This window comes from Lissotriton vulgaris, chromosome 6, assembly GCF_964263255.1.
Source record: "Lissotriton vulgaris chromosome 6, aLisVul1.2, whole genome shotgun sequence".
Lineage (NCBI taxonomy): Eukaryota > Metazoa > Chordata > Amphibia > Caudata > Salamandridae > Lissotriton > Lissotriton vulgaris.
Window position 1 is genome coordinate 81417511 of NC_141694.1, and position 20670 is coordinate 81438180.

The following is a 20670-nucleotide window of genomic DNA, read 5'->3' on the forward strand; positions in this document are numbered from 1 at the left end:
TCCAGTTTTTCCTCGTATATTTAGGGGAGCTAACCATTCCTTACTCATATCAGGTTTCTAAAGAGGGCGTGAAAACATCAGTATCCTGTTCTGTTAATCTGCCTACTTGGGAATAGGTTTCAGGTGTGCGGAGTCGCTGAGACACTGAGCTGAGATCCTGCAGGCTTTTCCTTTTCACCGCGGTAAAAACATTCTGCTGTTCGGTGTTGCTTCTTGCCGAAATGGAGCCAAATGGAGCAGAGAGCTGAGGGATCCTGACGGCTTTTGGATTAAGGGCAGTAAGGTTAGAAGTCTGCCTTTTTCACCCGAACTCTGCCGGTCCCTTGTTTGCTGAGCAGGTGAAGGCAGTAAAAGTTGGAAGTCTGCCTCTTAATTGTTTGGTCGGACGTTTGAGTGGAGATAAAAGGAGAATAAAAGGAGGAATTGCGCGAGGAATTGCAACATGCAGCAGGAGATTTTAATGTGAGTACACTGCCAGCAATTGATGATGGCTTCTTCTTTTTAAGGAGAGTGGGGCGCGAACTGTTAAGCACTCACTGTTTTTGGGGCAATTCTTTCCACCTCCCCTGGCTGCCACATCAGAAGCTGGACAATGTGTTTGGACCTTCGTCCTCCCGCCGCCGCGCACACCAATCCTGCGGCCGCTGAGTGGGGGACTACCACTCCCAGGGTGCTTAGCGACAGATGCCGCCCACGCCCTGAGGCGCTTTAAATCGCGCTGATTCCCGATGGAGCGGGTGTTGACTCACTGTTTTTGGGGCAATTCTTTCTACCTCGCCTGGCTGCCACATCAGAAGCTGGACACTGTGTTTTGACCTTCGTCCTCCCGCCGTCGCGCACACCAATCCCGCGGCCGCTGAGTGGAGGACTACCACTCCCAGGGTGCTTAGCGGCAGAAGCCGCCCACGCCATCTTCCGCACCTGGAGGCGCTTTAAATCACGCTGACCCCCGCGTTGCGAGAACGTGCGCGGGACGTGCCGGAAGAAGTCCGGGACAAGGGTGGGATCCCCCTAACAGACTTCCTACCGCCGGACTTCTTTTAGCGCGGTACCTTGTTTTATTGTTTCCTTCACTAGTCAGTCAAAGTTAATCCTAACACATGTTATTTTAGCGAATCTTGTTTGGGCCACCCTGTTGTAAACTCATATTGCTCTTGCCCCCGGTTTAATTGTGTATTTTAATTTGGTCTGATTCTTCCCCCCAATCGACCGTAAGTGGCATTTAGATCCAGTATGGGTAAAGTTAGCAAGATGACTGTTTCACGCCCCACTACTCGGCAACTAGCGGCATCAACCCAGCTCCTTCCAAGCCTTACGGCTATTGACAAAATGTTACAAAAAACGATAGAGGTTGTGGCAAATGCAATTGAAAATACTGAAAGGCGCCTCTCAACTACTCCTGCTATGCCCCCCCCTACACTCCTGAATGACTGTTCTGTAGTCACAGCTTTTCCCGTGGATTTCATGTCTTCTCTCATGCCTTCGTTTACAGACTTACCCTGTGCCCAGATTGAGTCTGACCTAAATTCAGTAACCAAGGCTGTTCAGTCTCCCCCTGTCCTGGCACCCCCTAAGGAGCATATACCCCGCACTAGATCCAAGAAGCTTAAATCAGTTAGAAAACCTACTAAGAGACCAGCATCTACTCCTGTCAGTGTAGAAAGAAAAAAAAAATCAATTCGACAGTCAATTAAGAACTTAAGCGCCTTTAAATCAGTAAACAATCCCGGTCCCCGTTTTTCCAACCCCGGTCCTCCTCTTTGGGCTACGCACCTATTGTCTGATCTCCAGGCACACATGGAACTGGTTATCAACCCACTTTAAATCATTATCGTCTAGGATTGATAGACTAGTTTCCTGATAAATAGTAAAGGCCCAGGTAAAGTACAGATAGCTACTACATCGGGGAATCCTTCTTTAGCAGGGGCCTCAGGACCGATTCAGGCAGTGGCAAAGGGTCAACCGACGGGTGATAACCTCTGCCCCAATTCCTCAACTCTTGTCTCAGTCCCTTATAGTACGCCGAACCCTACACCACCCACAAAAGGCCAAGGTTCTATTGCTTGCGCTACTAAACCCCCAGTTGTCCCTGGTCTAAAATCCTGGGAACCGCCTCGGCACACAATGGCGGCTAATTCCTCACACTGCCCGCCCACGAACAACGATGTGATGGGTCCTTCTAAACTGTCTCCCCTCCCCCAGCTTCCTCCGGAAGCTTCACCATACGTAGTGGGGCTCACAGGCGTTCCACCCCTTGCTCGCGAACGAGGAGAATCTTTTGCCGAGCTGAAGAATAAAGTTATCTTCTGGCTAAGTAGGTACAGACCCCTAATGGAAGCCGGGCAGGGGGAAATCCTGTTCGCACGTAGAGTTAGCTAGTTGGGGACGAGACCTAAGGACATTAGTGGGGACTGTGTGATTGTAAATTTTCAGGATCCAAGGGTTGTGGGACACATATTACAAAATGGAGGGCATCCCTATCTGGACACTATCAACACTGCTCACCTGGGGTATTTTTATTCACAACCCTTTGTTGCGAGCAGGCCTGAACCATCTTACCCCTTCCCTGTGGGCCAAGACTATGAATATAATATTCCTCTGCGTAAAAGATTCAATGCATTAAGTTATCTAAATTGACCACCACCCACAATGTGTCCAGAAGGAACTGTTTTGAATAAATTAGGAAGCAAGGATGTGGGGGACTCGAGTATAGAGGAGGGCTCCCCTGGGCAGATTGCCCGCTTGAGTGGGGCAATTAGACACACATCCCCACTATTCCCCAATTGTGGTTTAGCTTGCAGTGCAGGAGAATTAGGTAGCCCCCTACACTTAGAATCTTCTTGTCCTATAGAGCTTCAACCATTGGTAGAATCTCCAGCCCACATTCCATTACATTTACCGCTCATTGGGTCCTGGAATGTAGCAGGGTTGGGAACGAAGCTGTCAAATCCGGAGTGGGGAGAGTTGATGGACAGCTATGATCTATGCCTCTTTCAAGAGACATGGCTGCTGACCCCGCCAGTTAGGGAAGGATATGCGTCCTTCCATGTTCCGGCAGTTAAGGGTCTGAGGGGAAGACCCTCGGGTGGTTATGTATTTGGGTTGCCCTCCATTTGGGATGCATAGTAAAGGTCATAGACTCCCACTGCCCGGACATCCTGTGTCTGCTACTCAATTTTACAGATGCCACATCGTTGGCAGTGTTTAACATTTACTTGCGTCCCCACCCGCTCCAGCTGGGTTTATCAATTCTGGAAGCCCTGGAGGCTCTCCTTCATTCTTTTCCCCCGTCGGTTCACAAAATCATTGGTGCCTATTTTAATTGTCACTTTGAACCACTCCCGGGGATCCCCTCTATAACCTCGGACGAGGACGAAAGTTGGCTGATCCCGAATTGCACCATGTACCCCGAAAAGCGCTTACTGCCTTTGGCCCTTGCGATTAATAAAATGGTTTTCACACATTCATTGAGAGCCTGTAATGGTAGATTGGCCCCAGATGTCCCTGGAACTAGCACGTTTAATAGACCAGGGGGAAGCTCGACAATCGATTATATCCTGGTGAATGTAAAGTTCTGGGCTCGCCTTAAAGCTTTTTCCGTGATCCCAAGGGTCGACAGTGACCACAATTTACTGTCTTTAGAATTACTAACACATTTGGGTAACCAAACGGAACTTGGGCAAGAGGAGACTGCCTCCAATTTAAATCTAGTCATAGCAGCAGGAGGCAGACGGGTTTGATGGGAGAGGTTTGCGATGGCGCCTGATAAGTTGGCAGAACTCTATCAACTTGTTGTAAGCTCCTTCTCCGAGGTTTTAAACCTCTTGAGCACCACCAGTGATCTTCCTCATTCTAACTCCCAGGGGCTCCAGTGCATACACAATAAGCTCTTTGGCTCCCTGGCTAGTCACTTCCACTCTAGTGGCACAAGAAGGGTACAAAGTTCCCCGGGAAGAGTGATAGAAAGGAGGAGTGTGTGTGCTAGTGAGAGGGGGAAATCCCCTAGTTGGAACTAAAACCCTCACACACCCAGCAAGCTAGGTGTCATGCTTCATCATATGGGTTCTGCTCCTCGTCAGACTGGCGCTGCAATGTCTGACGGGCTCCCGAAACCGGGGCTCTTTATCGGAGATCTTTTGTTCCGGCCATATGGTGCATGCGTGTGAGAGGGCAGGAGGAGTGTGGTCGTGACGTGAAAGTGAAGTTAAAAAAGGTGAGTCAGTCCACAACCTAATTTATTCTCGTGGTAGACTCCCTTGGTTAAAAGGGTGAGAGGGGAGGTAAAATGCCCCGGAACTATCCAAGCAATATTAACTGCTACCCTCAAGTATGGTCACTTCCACTCTAGTGATCATAAGCGCCGCAGGGTAAAAAGCAAGATCATTGGTTTAACAAAACATGTAGACACGCGAAGAATCGCGTATAAACGCCTGATCAAGGAAGCTAGGTCTGAGTGGGAAGCCTCAAGGTGGGATAACATCAGGGCGGCTCTGGGAGCTCGAGATTTTAGGTCATTCTGGAATCTTGTGCGAGGCGGGTCGGCTGAGGGGATGTCCGCCATCATACCTAACCTCAGCGAAGATGTGTGGCTGGATCACTTTAAGCCCTTCTATTCACTTGGCCACGTGGAACACCATGGCGAGGCAGTACCTCAAACTAGCCCCCATGAGCTGGCTCTTCCGGAGGCCTCGGTCCAAGTTTGTCCTCCCTGTTCTATCCACGAAGTGCGGGTGGCCCACGGAAGCTTGAAGCTTGGGAAAGCTCCGGACCTTGATAGGATTCCTGGTGACCTTTACGGTAGTGAACAAAAGGTCTGGGCCCCCTACATCTGTGTCTATTTCAATGCCATCCTTCAGGGCCTGGAGATCCCCAACACCTGGCTGGGAGCAGAAATAATCCCCATCCATAAGAAAGTCTCTCCCCTTGACCCGGCTAACTACTGCCCCATAAGTTTGATTGACGTGCTTCAGAAACTCTTTGCCCGCCTCCTGTTATCAAGGTTGCAGAGTTGGATGGACGAACAACACATCTTAACCTCCCTTCAGGCGGGCTTTCGTGCGAAGGTTTCTACCATTGACCAACTGTTCAGATTACAGTTGGTCTATTGGAAGATGGTCACTATTGGGGCGGGCAGTCTGTACTTGATCTTTGTGGATCTTAGGTCCGCATTCTACCTGGTCCACAGGGACAAGCTCTGGTCCTTACTGCTGGAGATGGGTGCTCCGGCCTACCTGTGCCACCTACTTAAACGCTTGCACAAGGGAACTTATGAAACGGTGAGGTATGGGAGGAGTGGGTAGCTGTCGGCCCCCTTCTCAGTGGAAAGGTGAGTGAGGCAGGGGTGTGTTTTTGCTCCTACCTTCTTCTCCCATTTCTTCAATGGGTTGATAGACCACCTCTCAGGGGCTAAAGACCTAAACTCTCCCAGCCTAGCAGGGCGAAGGATACCTGCCCTAATGTTCGCTGATGACACTCTCCTAGAGTCCAAACCGCCTGGGGGCATACAGCGGACATTAGAGGCATTCTGTCCCTTCTGCCGGCTGAGGAATTTGGAGATTAATCTCTCCAAAACAAAGTTTATGGCATATAATTGCAAACTGGCTAATTGCCCCCGCCCACACATGGAGGGAACGGTGTTGGACCGAGTGTCCAGCTTTGAGTACTTGGGGGTCACACTTAATGATAAAATGGATTGGGGGAACCATACGGCTAGGGCCAACCTAAAGCTGGCCCAATCATCGGGGGGGCATTAAAAAAGTTTTTAACAACACGTCATCAAAACTGCTCAGTCCGCCCCTGGAGATTTATAAGGCTCAGGCAAGAGGGGGCGCGCTCTATGGCGTAGAGCTATGGGGTAATACCAGCGCGGCCCCCTGACGCTCACGGAGAACAGCTTTATTAGGCGTTTGCTCCGCTTGCCTATGAGCTCTCCCCTGACTCCACTGTGGTTGGACCTGGGCCTGGTACCTATTCAGGAGATTGTAGCAAATCGTCCTCTCCTGTACTGGAGACGTCTCTGGTCGACCCCTGAGCTTTTGAGCTATAGGGAGGACCGGATTGACATTTTGCAGAGAGGGACCTCTGGGAAATTACCCTGGTTAAACTATATTAAGCACCTCTGCCACGCTCTAGGTAGAAGTGATATGTGGTTGTCTCCCCAAGAGTCCTGCCCCTGCTCTCCAAGAAATCACTGAACATGGCACTAAGGAGTTACCGAATGGAATCTATTACAAGTAACCCTTCCAAGGGCAGGTTGACTGATACCTTCTTGAATATCAAGGCCCACCCTCGGTTCGAAGTTTTTTTGGCCAAGAAACATTTTATACAGTTTAGACGCAGTTCTTTGCCGTTGAGGGCCGTAACACATACGTGGCTGAATGCCCCCCCTACGGTGAGACCTTGCCCGGGGTGTTCGAGCAGCAGAGAGACAGATCTGCACGTTCTGCTCTTCTGCCCCTCCTACACCAGGGCAAGGGAGAAATGGATCCTGCAGCTATGTAGGGCTAGGGGCTTCAGGGACTATAGGGAGGTTTCTAGGATTCTTAAATATGACACCACCCCCCTGATAGTGTTTGCCACAGCTAGATTTCTTCAGTCTATGTGGTATACGAGGTGTGCAATAGTAAAGTTGGAAGCGCACACTTCGCCGCATGTACAGTAGAACATCCTCCGCAATGCTAGCGGCTCTTCTTGATGTCTCTTGGCCAAGGGTTATTTTCAGGGGATGTCATACTTCTTTTTTAATATTTTTGTATACTGATATATTAGTTTTTAACTGATGCCTTTAACATTTGTAGGAACTGTACTATATGAGATTTTTATATTTAAATCATCCATAATCTGTTTTTACTGTGTAATGCTGATGTGTGTATTGTTTGTATGGCCTTTTTATGGTATTTTACCGAAATAAAGCTCTTTTGACTGACTGATCTTCTTTGCTTCTTCCTTCGAATCGTCCGGCAAGGCCCTCAGATATGGAGTAATGTCTGCCCAGATCTGTCTGTTTTAGCGTCCTAACAGTGCCAAGGAGTTCGATGCACGCACTGTTAATGCCGACATGGATGAGAAACGTTCCCCAATATTATCAAGCCGTCTACCTTCTTTGTCTGGAGGAGCAGCTAGCGGAGCTGAAGGATTTTTGGATTTCCGTTGAGCGGCTTGTGTGATGAATGAATCGGGTTTGGGGTGTCTGGTCAGGCAGGCTGGAGCGGTGTCCTGAGCCCTGTATTTTTTGTCCAGCCGAGGTAACACCGGGGGTAGCGAAGAAGGGTTGTGCATAATCTTTACACCCTGATCCCATATATAGTCACTAATAGGTATAGATCTGACAGATTTTTTTAAAGGTTCCTTAAAGTGATAAAGGAAGCAGTCCTTTTTTAAAAAAATGTTTTATTATATTTATTGAGATGGTATGGTGCAATTGAGGTACAAAAAAACCCCAAAAAGAGACAAAATCAGAATAAATACATCAGCATCAATCGATAGCATTAATAAGAAGGCACAAGGCTCATAAAGGTCAAACCAGAACAGATCAAGCAAGATAAAAGTATCAGTCAATAGCATTATTAAGAAGACACAAGGCTCATAAAATTAAAATTCATGCCAGCGCAACTCAAGCAAGATAAAAGGAACAGTTTTTCTTATTACAAAATTTCTCCTTAAAAGTTCTTAAAAGTTCAACGCCTAGATTCCCTCCATCATCTGAGGGGGGCCCAGATGTGTCTTCCCATTTCCTGCAGTTTCTTTCTCTTAAATTCATATAAACACGCCTCTATATTATGCATTCCTAATAGCCTTGTGAGCCACATCTGGAAGGTGGTCACGGTGGTATCCTTCCAACCAGCAGATATAAGTATGAGTAACACTGCCACTGAGATGAAAACCAGGGCTTCGGCATCCCCCGCAGCCTTCAGTTTCCCATCAGTACCTAGTAAAACCATGGTAGGGGATAAATCGATGTTTTGATCTAGCAGCCCCTCCAAAAACAACTGTATTTCCCCAAGAATTGGAGCCAAGTTAGGGCAGTGATAAAACATGTGGAGTAGATCTGCGGGACCCATATTACATCTGGGGCAGCTGTCGTCTTCCCAGACACCCCAAGCAAATCATTTCGCGGGGGTGTAGTATAAATTATACAGGGTCTTGTAATGCTGGGCCCTCAGATTTGAGGATCGAAAGATTTTCTTATTCATGAGTAAGGCAAGATCTAGGTCAACATCTGGGTCCCCTAACTTCTGAGCCAAAGTGGCTTCCATTTTTTCCAAATCATCCTCCAGACCTTGTTGCAAATAATTATACCCTATTCTTATTTTCCTGCCACCTTTTCTCAGATAGTCGACCATTGGGTTTGCCACAGGGAGAGAGATCCTTGGCCTAATTGCCCGCAATGTCTGAACAATTTGACCGTATAACAGCCACTGGCTGGATGGAATACCAAATTTCTGCTGCAATATGTCAAAGCCAAGGATATCATCACCTACCATAATGTCCCCCAAACACTTTACCCCCCGCTCCTTCCATAGTCGACTGTCCCTATTCTGGCCTAAATGGGGGAAGATGTTGGAGTTCCAAAGATCGATATTGCCATATATTTTTGGGATATTCAAAAATTTCCTAACTGCCTTCTAGTCCCCCACACCCCTTCCAGAATCTTGTATCTAGCTCTCTTATAATACCTGCAGTCCACTTCCCAATAGGAGCTCAAAGATTGAGGGGGGTGCCTGATTATCCGGCTGGCTTTCTAGTGCTACAGGATCGAATTGAAACAGTATATTCATTGGTACCATAAGCATGTCCAATGATACAACCTAAGGTTAGGCATAGCCAAGCCTCCCCTCTCCAGTGGCAAGGACATATGAGTAATCAATCGTCTGGTTTTGCCATTCTGCCAGATGAACCGCGAGAATACTGATTCTATTTATCTGATCACCCTTTCTTCTAATAACAGTGGAATGGCCCGAAATAAATACATCACCTTTGGAAACATGGTCATTTTTAAAACATTCACCCTCCCAATCAGTGATAGATGTAGCACATCGATTCTTTTCAGCTTGGTTTCAATAGAATCTATCAGGGGTAAATAGTTATCTTTAACAATCACATCCACATTGGCATTCACCCTTACCTCCAGATACACGGCTGAGTCTACAAACCTTTGATCTGTCTTAATGATATTATTCGTGCAGGTTATCTGAGTTTTTTCCTCGTTCAAGCGATACCCAGACAGTCCCCCAAAATCCTTGGCCAGTTGACACAACTCTATCATAGATTGATGAGGATCCGTGGTTATTATTGCCAAGTCGTCCGCGTATGCTAACAATTTAGTGGAGTGACCGTTAAGCACCACTGGGGTAATCTGTTCAGAGGCTAAAATTTTCTGGATGAGCAGGTCAATGTATAAAGAAAACGAAATTGGAGAGCACGGGCATCCTTGGCGAGTGCCCTTTCTAATTAATATTTCGTCAGATCGCTGGCCCATGACCATAACCCTCGCCACCGGGTCCCTATGCATCGCCTTGGTGGCTCTTATGCTTTTGTTACCAAAACCCCTACCGGCTAGGATACCCCACAGAAACTCCCAGACCACGCGGTCAAAAGCTTTCTCCGCGTCGAAGAGGACCATGGCCATCCCTCCTCCTGTGGCAGCATGGGCATCAAATATCGCAATGGGCAGTCTGGTATGATCCATTGTGCCCCTGCCTGGCACAAACCCATGCTGCCATGGAGAGACGAGGCGGCTAATGATCCCCCCCAATCTTTTCGCCCAGACCTTAGAGTATAATTTGGTGTCCGCGTTGATAAGCGAGATTGATCGATATGACCATGGGTTATCTTTGGCTTTGCCCTTTTTATGGAATATAACAATATTAGTCTCTTTCCAAGATTCTGGGATTATGCCTGTATACACTATACCATTAAATACATCCAGAAGGATTGGAGCGATCTCTTTTTCTAGGGATTTGTAGACTTCCAGGGGAATTCCGTCTGGGCCTGCGGCCTTACCAGCTGCTAACTCCCGCAAAGCCATCCTTACTTCAGTCAGGGTCAAGTCTCTATCCAATAGATCCCTGCTATGTTTGTCTAACACAGGACCAACATCGTCGCATTCCGGACTCTGATCATGCACCCTACCTTCCTCGTCATACAGTTTTTGATAAAAGGTCTTAAAAACTCTTAATATATCCTTAGGCACCGTATAATCGATACCATCCTCCTGTATACTGGAAATTGTGTTTTTAGTCCTCTCCTGCCTGATCCGGAGTGCCAGTGCCCTCCCCGCCTGCTCACCCGTTTCATAACGCTTTGCCCTGGAAGACTGGTATTCTCTGGTCTCCTTCTGAGTCACTATTCCCTGGAGATCCGCTTTAATGGTTGCAATTCTATTTAGGCTCACCTGACCATCTGCCCCCTGCCCAATATCCTTATTATGCAGTTCTTCTGCCGCCGCCAGCTCCCTGATCAGATTCTCAACCTCCCTCTTGTCCTCTCTCCTTAGCCTGGCTGAGCAACTTATCGATTCTCCCCTTAGGGAGGCCTTAAATGCTTCCCAGACTCCATTACGGGATGTACTATAACGGTTTACATCATAAAATTCTTTTGCCCACTGTCTGAGATGTTCCACAAACCTATTGTTAGATAAGAGCTTCCTCTCGAACGTCCAGCTTGTGTGTTTCCTCTCAACCTTATCTACTTCAAGAGATAAAATCAACGGGTTGTGATCTGAAATTGATGTTGGTAGCTTCATAATGTGAACCTTATTAAGTTCTGAAGAAAAGATCAGAAAATAATCCAACTTGGAATATTTCTGACATGAGTACGAGAAATACGTAAAACCTGGGTTTATAGGCTCCTTAACACCCCAGACATCCTTCAGTAGGTGTGATTTCATTAGTAAATCCAGAGCCCGATACACTCTAGGTTTCCGTCCTGAATACCCACCTAACCTGTTCCAATCAACCAAAATTTTCAAGTCACCACAAAATATAATAGGTATTGGCCAGCTAGCTAGCTCTTCCTCTAAGAAATCATAAACCTCAGGATCATCCTGATTCGAGCCATACACTATGCACATCGTATAACCCAAGCTAAGCTCGGCTATTACCCATCTCCCCGAGCTATCAACCTTAAATCTCTTGGTCCCCCCTAAAGCTTGTTTAGCCAGTATGGCGACCCCCCTAACTGTATAAGTTTGCGAAGAACAGGCCAGTAACTCAAGGCCCCTGAAATTCATTAGGTTCCTTTTTGCCCAGGGGAGGTGGGTTTCTTGCTGACATAAAATATCAATATTATTATATTTGACGAAATGCCCCAGCCTTTGGCGCTTCCTCCAATAGTTCAACCCACCCACATTGATTGATAGATTCTAATGTGTGGCATAATTATGAGCTGAACTTCCCCGACAAAATGAAACAACCTCACTGGCCTTAACCATTGCTATCGATGACACCACCTGATCAGGACGAAAAACCTCAAAACACCAAATCATCTCATTTTTTGATTTTTCCCACTTTCCCCCACCTCTCCCCCCTCCCCCTTCTCCTTGAGACCCCCCCTCCCAGACCCAGCCCTCCCGGCCTGCTCCACCCCCCCACTCCCTACCCACCCCAGCACCCACTCACATGAGGCGCTCAGACCTGGTCTGTGCACGTGATGGATCACAGTTGAAGCAATGGAGAAAAATAGAAAAAAGAAAATTCAATAATGACACCCTACATGCACCTTATAGCCCACTGAATACCCCTATGCCACCAATTTACCACAGTTTTGCGGCATTGTCCGTAATCCTTCATCTAACCATGACATTCAAGACACTCTTAAATTTCACATAAGACAGAGAGTTCATTAATCAATATTAATATTAATTCCCTTCCGATTCCAGATACTCTTTTGCTTTAATTTCAGAGGCGAAGTATAATGTTCTCCCTCCGTTGATTATTTTTAGTTGAGCCGGGTTAATCAAATATGCCTGCATCTTTTTATCTTGAAACGGCTTTAACAGTTGCCTCAACCTCCAACGTCTCTCAACAGTTGCGTGACAGAAGTCAGGGCGGACGAAAAAAGCCACTCCTTCGATAACTTTCTTTGCATCCGGTCTTGCTTTTTCCGCAATCGTCTGCCTTAGTACAAAGTTGCCCAGGAATATTAATATTGCTCTAGGTTTGTCCCCTTCCTTTGCATTCCTGTTCAATCTGAACGGGGTACGATGAGCCCGCTGGATTTCAATTGCCCAGTTCCAACTTGCGAGTTCTGGAAATGCTTGCTCAAAGAGCTTGATAACATAGGCTCTTACGTCAAGTCCTTCAACTCCCTCCGGTACACCTAAGATCCGAAGGTTGTTACGCCTCAGCCGGTTCTCCATGTCCTCCAGTTTCCACTGGATATTGATTACTTGAGAACTTTGAGCGTCCACCTTACTTGTTGCAGCTGCTGCCTCCATCTCTGTTGAGACCACTCTCTCCTCGAGATTTGACACCCGATCACCCAGGTTCGGCGCACCATCAGCTTCGGCGCACTATCCACGCACCCAACCGTCGAACCAACGCACCCCACCGCCACCCTCCGCACCTGGACCACGGTGACCACCGAAAACACAGCCCACGCGATGAACACCATCCACCACGGATCACCGACTGACCCCTGCCCCCACCACGTCTTCAACAAGGCCGACTCCACCATCGCACCCCAACTCCGAGACGTCATCAACACCTCCTTCGACACCGCCACCTTCCCGGAGAGCTGGAAGCACGCGCTCAGCGCCCTACTGAAGAAACCAACAGCGGACCCCACCAAACTCAAAAACTTCCGCCCCATCTCGCTCCTCCCTTTTCCTGCCAAAGTCATAGAGAAGATCGCCAACAGACAACTCGCCGCCTTCCTCAATACAAATGGATCTCTCGACCCCTCGCAGTCCGGTTTCAGAGCCAACCACAGCACCGAGACCGCCCTCATCGCAGCCACCAACGACATCCGAGCCCTGCTCGACAACGGGGAAACAGCGGCACTCATCCTTCTGGACCTCTCCGCAGCGTTCGACACTGTCTGCCACCGCACCCTAGTCCAACGCCTCAGCAACACCGGCATCCAAGAGAAGGCACTGAAGTGGATTATCTCATTCCTCGCCGGAAGAACACAGAGAGTCCGCCTCCCCCCCGTTTCGATCCGAGGCCACCGAAGTCATCGTCGGCGTCCGGCAAGGATCATCACTCAGCCCCACCCTCTTCAACGTCTACATGAGACCACTCGCCACCATCGCACGCCAACACAACCTCAATATCATCTCATGTGCCGACAACACCCAGCTGATCCTCTCCCTCACCAGAGACCCCGACACCGCCAGAACCAGCCTCCACGAAGGGATGAAAGAGGTCACCGAGTGGATGAAGAACAGCCGCCTGAAACTGAACTCAGACAAGATGGAAGTCCTCATCCTGGGACCATCACCCTCCGCCTGGGACGACTCCTGGTGCCCCTGCCCTGGGCACTGCCCCCAAGCCCACAGACCACGCACGCAACCTGGGATTCATCCTGGACTCCTCCCTCTCGATGACCAGACAAGTCAACGCCGTCTCCTCATCATGCTTCCACACCCTCCGCATGCTCCGAAAGATCTTCCGATGGATGCCGACCGAAACCAGGAAGACGGTCACCCAGGCTCTCGTCACCAGCCGACTGGACTATGGAAACACCCTCTACGCCGGAACCACAGCCAAGCTACAGAAAAGACTCCAACGCATCCAGAACGCCTCCGCCCGACTCATCCTGGACATCCCCCGACGCAACCACATCTCTGGCCACCTGAGGGATCTGCACTGGCTCCCCGTCAACAAGAGGATCACGTTCAGGCTCCTCACCCACGCACACAAGTCTCTCCACGACCTGGGCCCCAAGTACCTCAACAACGGCCTGACCTTCCACACGCCCACCCGCCAGCTACGGTCTGCTAGCCTCGCCCTCGCCGCCGTACCACGCATCCGAAGAGCCACCGCCGGAGGCAGGTCCTTCTCCTACCTGGCGGCCAAGACATGGAACACCCTCCCCATCCACCTCCGGCTGACCCAGGACCACCTCTCCTTCAGGAAGCAACTGAAGACCTGGCTGTTCGAGCAGTAGCGAACCCCTACCCCAAGCGCCTAGAGACCCTCCCGGGTGAGTAGCGCGCTATACAATTGTCATGATTCATTGATTGATTGATAGGTTAACACAAGCTTCGGACAGTTTCCTCACAACGCCCTGCATCTTTCTCACCGCGGCTTGTGCTTTACGACTGTCCTGGCGGGTCTCCTCTCTGTGTGCGATAATCTCCTGGTGGATAAACTCGAGAAGTGACATCTGTGCAGCTTCCCCACAAGGGCTCCCCAAAAGCGGCATAGCTGAAGAGTGATCCCAGCTGAGCTCCTGCTCTTTCATCCCTGCTGGTAGTTTCACAGCCGTTGCCGGTAACTCATGCTCCGGTTCGCTTTCTGACTCCAAGTTACTGTCTTCCTGCCCGGAGCTGTTGTCCTCGTCATCGTCTTCCGACCACTCGCCGCCTTCTGAGACCGAGAAAAAACATTCGCTTGGGCCTTATCCTTCAATTTATCACCTTCAAGGGGGACCGCATTGTTTGCCAGATCGATCTCCTGCCCACCTGCCTGGGCCATATCCAGATCCACCCTAGCTGAATTGCCTGGGTAATCGGTTACTGTACCTCCGGGGTTATCTATATCTGTACTTAATGCTGCCCTTCCTTGTATCGGCTGCGTCTGCCAACTGATAATACCTCCAGTACCTAAGGCAGGATCAGGTGCTGTATTCGTTTTGTTTGTACCCTCACATTGTTCCTCTGCACCCTGCCCGTCTGCCCCTTCTGTGCTCTGGGGGGAGATGGTTGTCACATCCAATATGGTAATAGATGCTTCATCATGTTCTCTCCCCCCTTCTGTCTCTTCAGTCACCTCAGCCTGGACCCTCTCATTAGGTAACACATTAGCTTTTGATCCTTTCTCTTTGCCCATTTTAGAAAATATGTCAGCAATTGGGGTATTAGCCAGCCTTGCCTTGACCGCCGACTGTTTTGCTTCCTTACCGGGGGTGTCTGCTTCTTTTGCCGGTTGTCTGCCTCCTCCGCTTCTGCTGCCGCCTCAGCAGCCGCTTTCCTCTTAAGTGCTGCTGCTTTGGTATTTGCATTCACCTTGGGAGCCATGGCCCCCCTCCTCCTTTCTCTTCCGCTGTGCCACCAGTTCTGCAAGCCTCGCTTCGCTCGGACCGGCTCCGCAGAGAATTCTGCCTGATTCCGTGGACTTCGCGGGTTCCCCAGCTCCACGCTCCGCCCCTCCGTCCTTTGTCGAGCTCTGCTCCCGAAAGCGCTCACGGCCAGCGTCAGTTCCCGGAGCAGCCATCCCAGCGCTCCGCGGCAGGTAAGAGGCAGGAACATAGACCCCTGGTTCTTCTTTTTACTAGTTATAAGCTTGTAACGATTTCTACCGGTTTTCCGTTTAAATAATCAGTGGCATTTCAACACCCACGCTTAGGCTCCGACCGCATCTCCACTGCTTCGCTGCTCACGGCCGTCCTAGGTGGCCACCATCTTGCCTCCCCACACAGTCCTGTTGTTGTGAAGGCATAGGTATCTGGAAACATTGTGCCACTCTTTCCAGGATGTTATGGAACCCCGCGATATCCTCAGGAGGCGAGTCAGCTTGATTAGGCACTGGGGATGCTGGACAGGGGATTACATAATCATCCCACTCATCATGTGTTGATTGGGAATCGTGAAGTTCCCCTTCCTCATGTGGGTCAACCTCCTCATCATCCGTGGAAGGCGGAGGCAGTGATTTGGTAAGCTCAGGCTGTAAAATTAAAGGTGAAGGCCGAGGTCTTGATGGCGGAGAGACTACTGGAGGAGAAGGAGACGTTGCCGAAGTTGGAAACCTTTGCTTATAGTCAGTGATTAGAAACTGGAGATCGGAAACCAGGGACGCAGGTAGGCAAACCATAGGAGGTGAAGGTGGATGGCACTCTTCAGGGTAATCCCCCTGGTCCTCCGGTTCTTGGTCATCATAATCCGAGCTGTAGTGGTACTTGACGTGAAGTTCAGATGAGCTTGTCGCAGTTCTGAACATACTGCCATCGTCAGAATCTTCCTCCTCCAAGAGGTGAGCAGGAGGCAAAGGTTGGACCCTACTAGGGGAAGTCAGGGCCGGCGTCAGCGTGCGTTTTGTAATCTTGAGTTGGACATACGCACTGTGTAGCTTGGGTTCTCTTGTCGTCGACGAGCCCGTTGACGGAGTAGGTGTCGACAGTGAGGCGTCAATGGGCACCATGGTTGGTAACGTCGACGGAACTCCTGTCGACGGAGTTGTCGTTGACGGTGTTGTCGTCGCCGATGGGGTCCTCACCGATGGGGTCCTCGCCGATGGTGTCGTCGTCTTCGGTGCCGTCGTCGACGGAGCCCTCGTCGACGAAGAGGTAGACGTCGACGGAACAGTCTTCGTCGACGCAGGTCTCGGTGTCTTTATTTTTATCATCGACGAGACAGACTTACCAGCCTTCAACGAAGAAGTGATCATCGTTGACGTGGACAAAGTTGAAGACGTGACAGATGTTGAGACTGTCGTCGTCGACGAGGTTACAGTCAAAGATGCAGATGGAGATTTCCTCGTTGTTGAAGCCACCGTCGACGAGGCCTTCGTCGATGAGGTGGAAACAGGCTTCTTAAAGGTATGAAGAATCTCCTGAGGAGAAACCTTTGTCGGTAGAGCCTTAGGATGTGCCTCTGAAGACTTTTTGTGTGTCTTCTTTTGAGGTGACTGCGATGAAGGTCCTGGAGAGGCCACTATGGGTCTTTTCTGAGAGGAACGTGAAGACTTGGAGGAACCCTCACTCTCCTCAGAAGATACGGCTTGGTCTTTATCTTTAACCACTTCAGTGCTAAGGCACCATTAAGATTTACATTACTTTTCCATTGAAATGAATGGAAAGTTCATGACGAGTTACCCTTGTCATTAGCAGCCAAGAGGTTAAGCCTCTGCAGCCAAATTAAGAGGCGTCCCTTCTTGTCTTTGAGGGTTTTAGAAGAAAAGGTACGACATACCTTACAGTCCTTTGAGGAGTGATCCGGGTAAAGGCAGTAGAGACAGTCCTTTTGTTGGTCACCAACATATAGTCTCTTTTTACCACAGGAAGCACAGGGCCTAAAAAGGCCTTTTTAGGAATATCTGCCATGAAGAAGGAATTTTGAAGAAAAAACACTGGAAATCCAGAAAACAAGGAAAGCTGAGCAGAGCTCAGTGGAGACTCCCTTAGCACGACATGCAGTAGAAAATATGAGGGACTAGAGCTCCTTCCAGGAAGGTTCCAGAGGGTGGTGATAGCTGATTGGCTCTTCTCAGAAGTTTTGTCCTTTTTACAAAAGGACATGGATATGTTACTAATGTGAGGCGCTTGGCCTATTACTCTTTATGTCTAATGAGACATTACTTTATTTATGTACCGGGGACTCTCATCCCGATGACGGGGAATTATTCAGGCATGTGAATCTATGAAAGATACCCTAATACTGGATAAAGACTGTTGCTACATTTACTTAGGGTGGTGGTATGGCCATCCTGGGACGCTTTCCTCCCCTATATTTTTCTTTTTTTAAACCCTGGTGTCTAGTGGGTTTTCTGTCTCTCTGGCGGGGGGCAGATTGGTGGTAGTTACACCCATCTATCCCACCGATGTACTATTGCTCTATTTACCTAGGATGGGGTCATGGCCACCCCTATATTTAAAAACTAGTCTCTGACATATAGTGGGCTTTATGCCCCCGGGGGCAGATCGTGGATAAATACCCTAATCTGTCCCTCAGGGCCACAGAAAGATTAATTTGGGGTGGGGTCATAGCCAAGCTGGGCAGCCCCCACCCCTATATTAAAAAAAAGAATTCCCTGGCATTTAGGGTGCTTTCTGCCCCCCCCCCCCAACACCTGAGGGGGCGAGCCTGCTGCCCATTTGCTTTGGGTGGGAGCATTTCCATGCCCATGCTGGGCAGTTTCCAACCTTATATTTTTATCTTAAAAATCCCTGGAGTCTAGTGGGCTCCCCGACTCTCAGGGTGACAGTTTGGGGTTAGTTACCTCCATCTGTGCCCCAGGGGGGAGAAATACTGTTGCCCCATTTACTTAGGGTGGGGGCATGGCCATGCTTGGCAGCTTCCCTCCCTATATATATATATATTTCTTTTAACCCTGGTGTTTAGTGGGCTTCCTGCCTTCCTTGGGAGGGCAAACAGGGGGTTATTAGCCAACTATACCCCAGAGAAGGAGGAGGGCCAGAAAGACTGTTGCCCCTTTTACTTGGTCAGGGGCATGGCCATGCCCATGCTGGACAGCTTCAGCCCCTATATTTTTATGTAAAAAAATACCTGGTGTCTAGCAGGTTTACGGGCAGTTTGGAAGCAGGTTTACGGTCTCCTTGGTGGGGGTGTAAGGGGAGATTGGAGGTACTTACCCCATCTTGCCCCCATGGAGGGCAAACAACTGTAGCACTATTTACTTAGGGTGGGGGCATGGCCATGCTGGGCAACCTCCATCCTCATATATAAACAAAAAATCCCTAGCATCTAGTGGGCTTTCTGCCCCCTAATCCCTGGGGGGAGCCTGCTGCCCCATTTACTTCGAGTGGGCACTTGGCCATGGCCATGTTGGACAGCTTCCCCCCATATATTATTTTTAATCCCTGGTGTCTAGTGGGCTTCCTGCCTCCCTGGGGGGCAGATTGTGTGTAATTATCCCCATCTGCATCCCCGGGAGGCAGAAAAACTGTTGCCCCATTTACTTAGATTCTAAATATACAATTCTACTTCCCTAGATGTCCCCCACATCATAAGTCCTGAAGAGACAAGATATCCATGTTAGGGTCGAAACGCCGTCGACAATTGAGAAAAGCGAACCAATAGAACTGCCATTCTATCACTCTATAGATGTTATGTATTTTGAAATAGAAATTGCTTGCTTTTTGTATATAACAATATTTATCTGAAACCTTGCACATATTGTTTCACAAATGTTTCCATATGTGTTGATTCATATTTTCACTTGGGACACAATCCACAACTGTAAATAATTACTGTAGAACTTTTCTGGATTTATTTCCATTCTTTATTTCTTGTTTTGATTCAATACAATTCATTGTACAAGCTAAACCAGTGCATTTGATTCTCTTTCTCTCTGACATCCCACTTAATCCCTGCCTATATATGCGATTTTCGCTAATTACATTATCAGTAAATAATAAGTATCGTTCCACAGGAACCACTGTTCTTTTTTAAATACTTAAAATACCCTGGTTTCGTTGTGAGTAGGGTCCTCTTGTCCTTCTCCTTCAATAATATTCGATGTCCAAGAATTTAAAAAAAATCAATATGCAAAGGAGTTCTCATGTCTTCTAAGTCACGGCAATCAAGAGAGTTTCAAGGGTGTGCTATTGCGTTCTCATTATTTTACATCAATTGTATTTTTGGAACAAAAAACGTTTGCCACAATGCTACTTAAAATCAACAATTTCAATTATACCAACTAAAACCCTGTTTGTACACCAAATAACCAGAAACTTTCTTTTATAATTGTTCCACATTAAACTCTTCCGATTTTCAGAAATATTTATAGTAAACAAAAATACAACATGTAAAAGCACAAGTGTTCAATTTAACTTTTCTGTTTCTTTGATGGAGATAAAATGGACATGGATTTGATGACTTTACCTCATGCCCCAACTCATGTCTTTCCTCCAATGGAGCCAAATTTCCAGGACACTCCTACCTTTTTCACAGCCAGATGATCAATGACAATCTCCAAGGAACCCTTTTGCTCCTTCTTGGGATCAACCCGACCAACACCGGATTCCTTCGGCAGAGACCAGGAGAATGTGGCTTTGCGTACTTCTAGTGCAAATTCTTGATCTGATGAGGGAGCTGGGAAAGGACAACACAAAACATACGTTCAAAAATCAGCCAGTAAATAAGATGGATTTTTACTTATAATGTATCTCTTATTGAAGTCTGTTTCGAATCGAAGGTAGGGTAGCCAGCACTATGATCATGGCACACAGCTCCACATGCTAACAGACGGAATGTGGCCGTATTATAACTTAATCCCTCTGCCTCGTCACCATTCTTATATTTTGAGGTTAATTCATGTCCCTAAAAAAGTGATTTGCACTAGCCCTTTAAACTTTACAAAACTAACTTTAGTGATGAGTTTCAGCGACATCAATGTAGTCTGCTCATGGTATGACTGACCACACTCAAGTGAGATGTGAGGACAGATCTCAGTTGTAGTTGGCACCAAGTGTTTTTTTTCATACATTTTGAAAGTTAATAGCACCAATGGGTATATTCGATCAGTGTATTTATAACTGATGTGTGCTACTGTTCCCTCTCATTGGTTTTGCTCTGTCGGCCTCTTCGTTTTGTAGTTCTTGGAACATTCTGAAAGAGCAAGATCTGTGACCAGGAATATTTGGTCTTGGAGGAATGAAGATTGCTGACAAGTACTCAGGCCATTAATGCTTATCGTGTGCAAATGTTTGCCCTGATACTGACAACCAAAATGCGACCTCTGGCCCTGCTTGCAGGCAGTTCGCCCCCACGCCGCTGCTCGTCACTTCTTGCCTGGCTGTCTCTGTGTCCCTGAGCTGCTCCTCGTCTAC

General features: G+C 48.3%; 1 protein-coding gene across 2 annotated transcripts in view; it reads right to left on the reverse strand.

Annotated features, from left to right (window-relative positions):
• LOC147706829 (ATP-binding cassette sub-family C member 10-like) overlaps positions 1-20670 on the reverse strand; it is a 1327484-nt gene that overhangs the window by 740659 nt on the left and 566155 nt on the right. For both annotated transcript variants that reach the window (XM_086925963.1, XM_086925964.1), the window contains one exon: positions 19782-19933. In XM_086925963.1, the coding sequence (XP_086782089.1) occupies positions 19782-19933 (152 nt within the window). The remainder of the gene's footprint in view (positions 1-19781; positions 19934-20670) is intronic.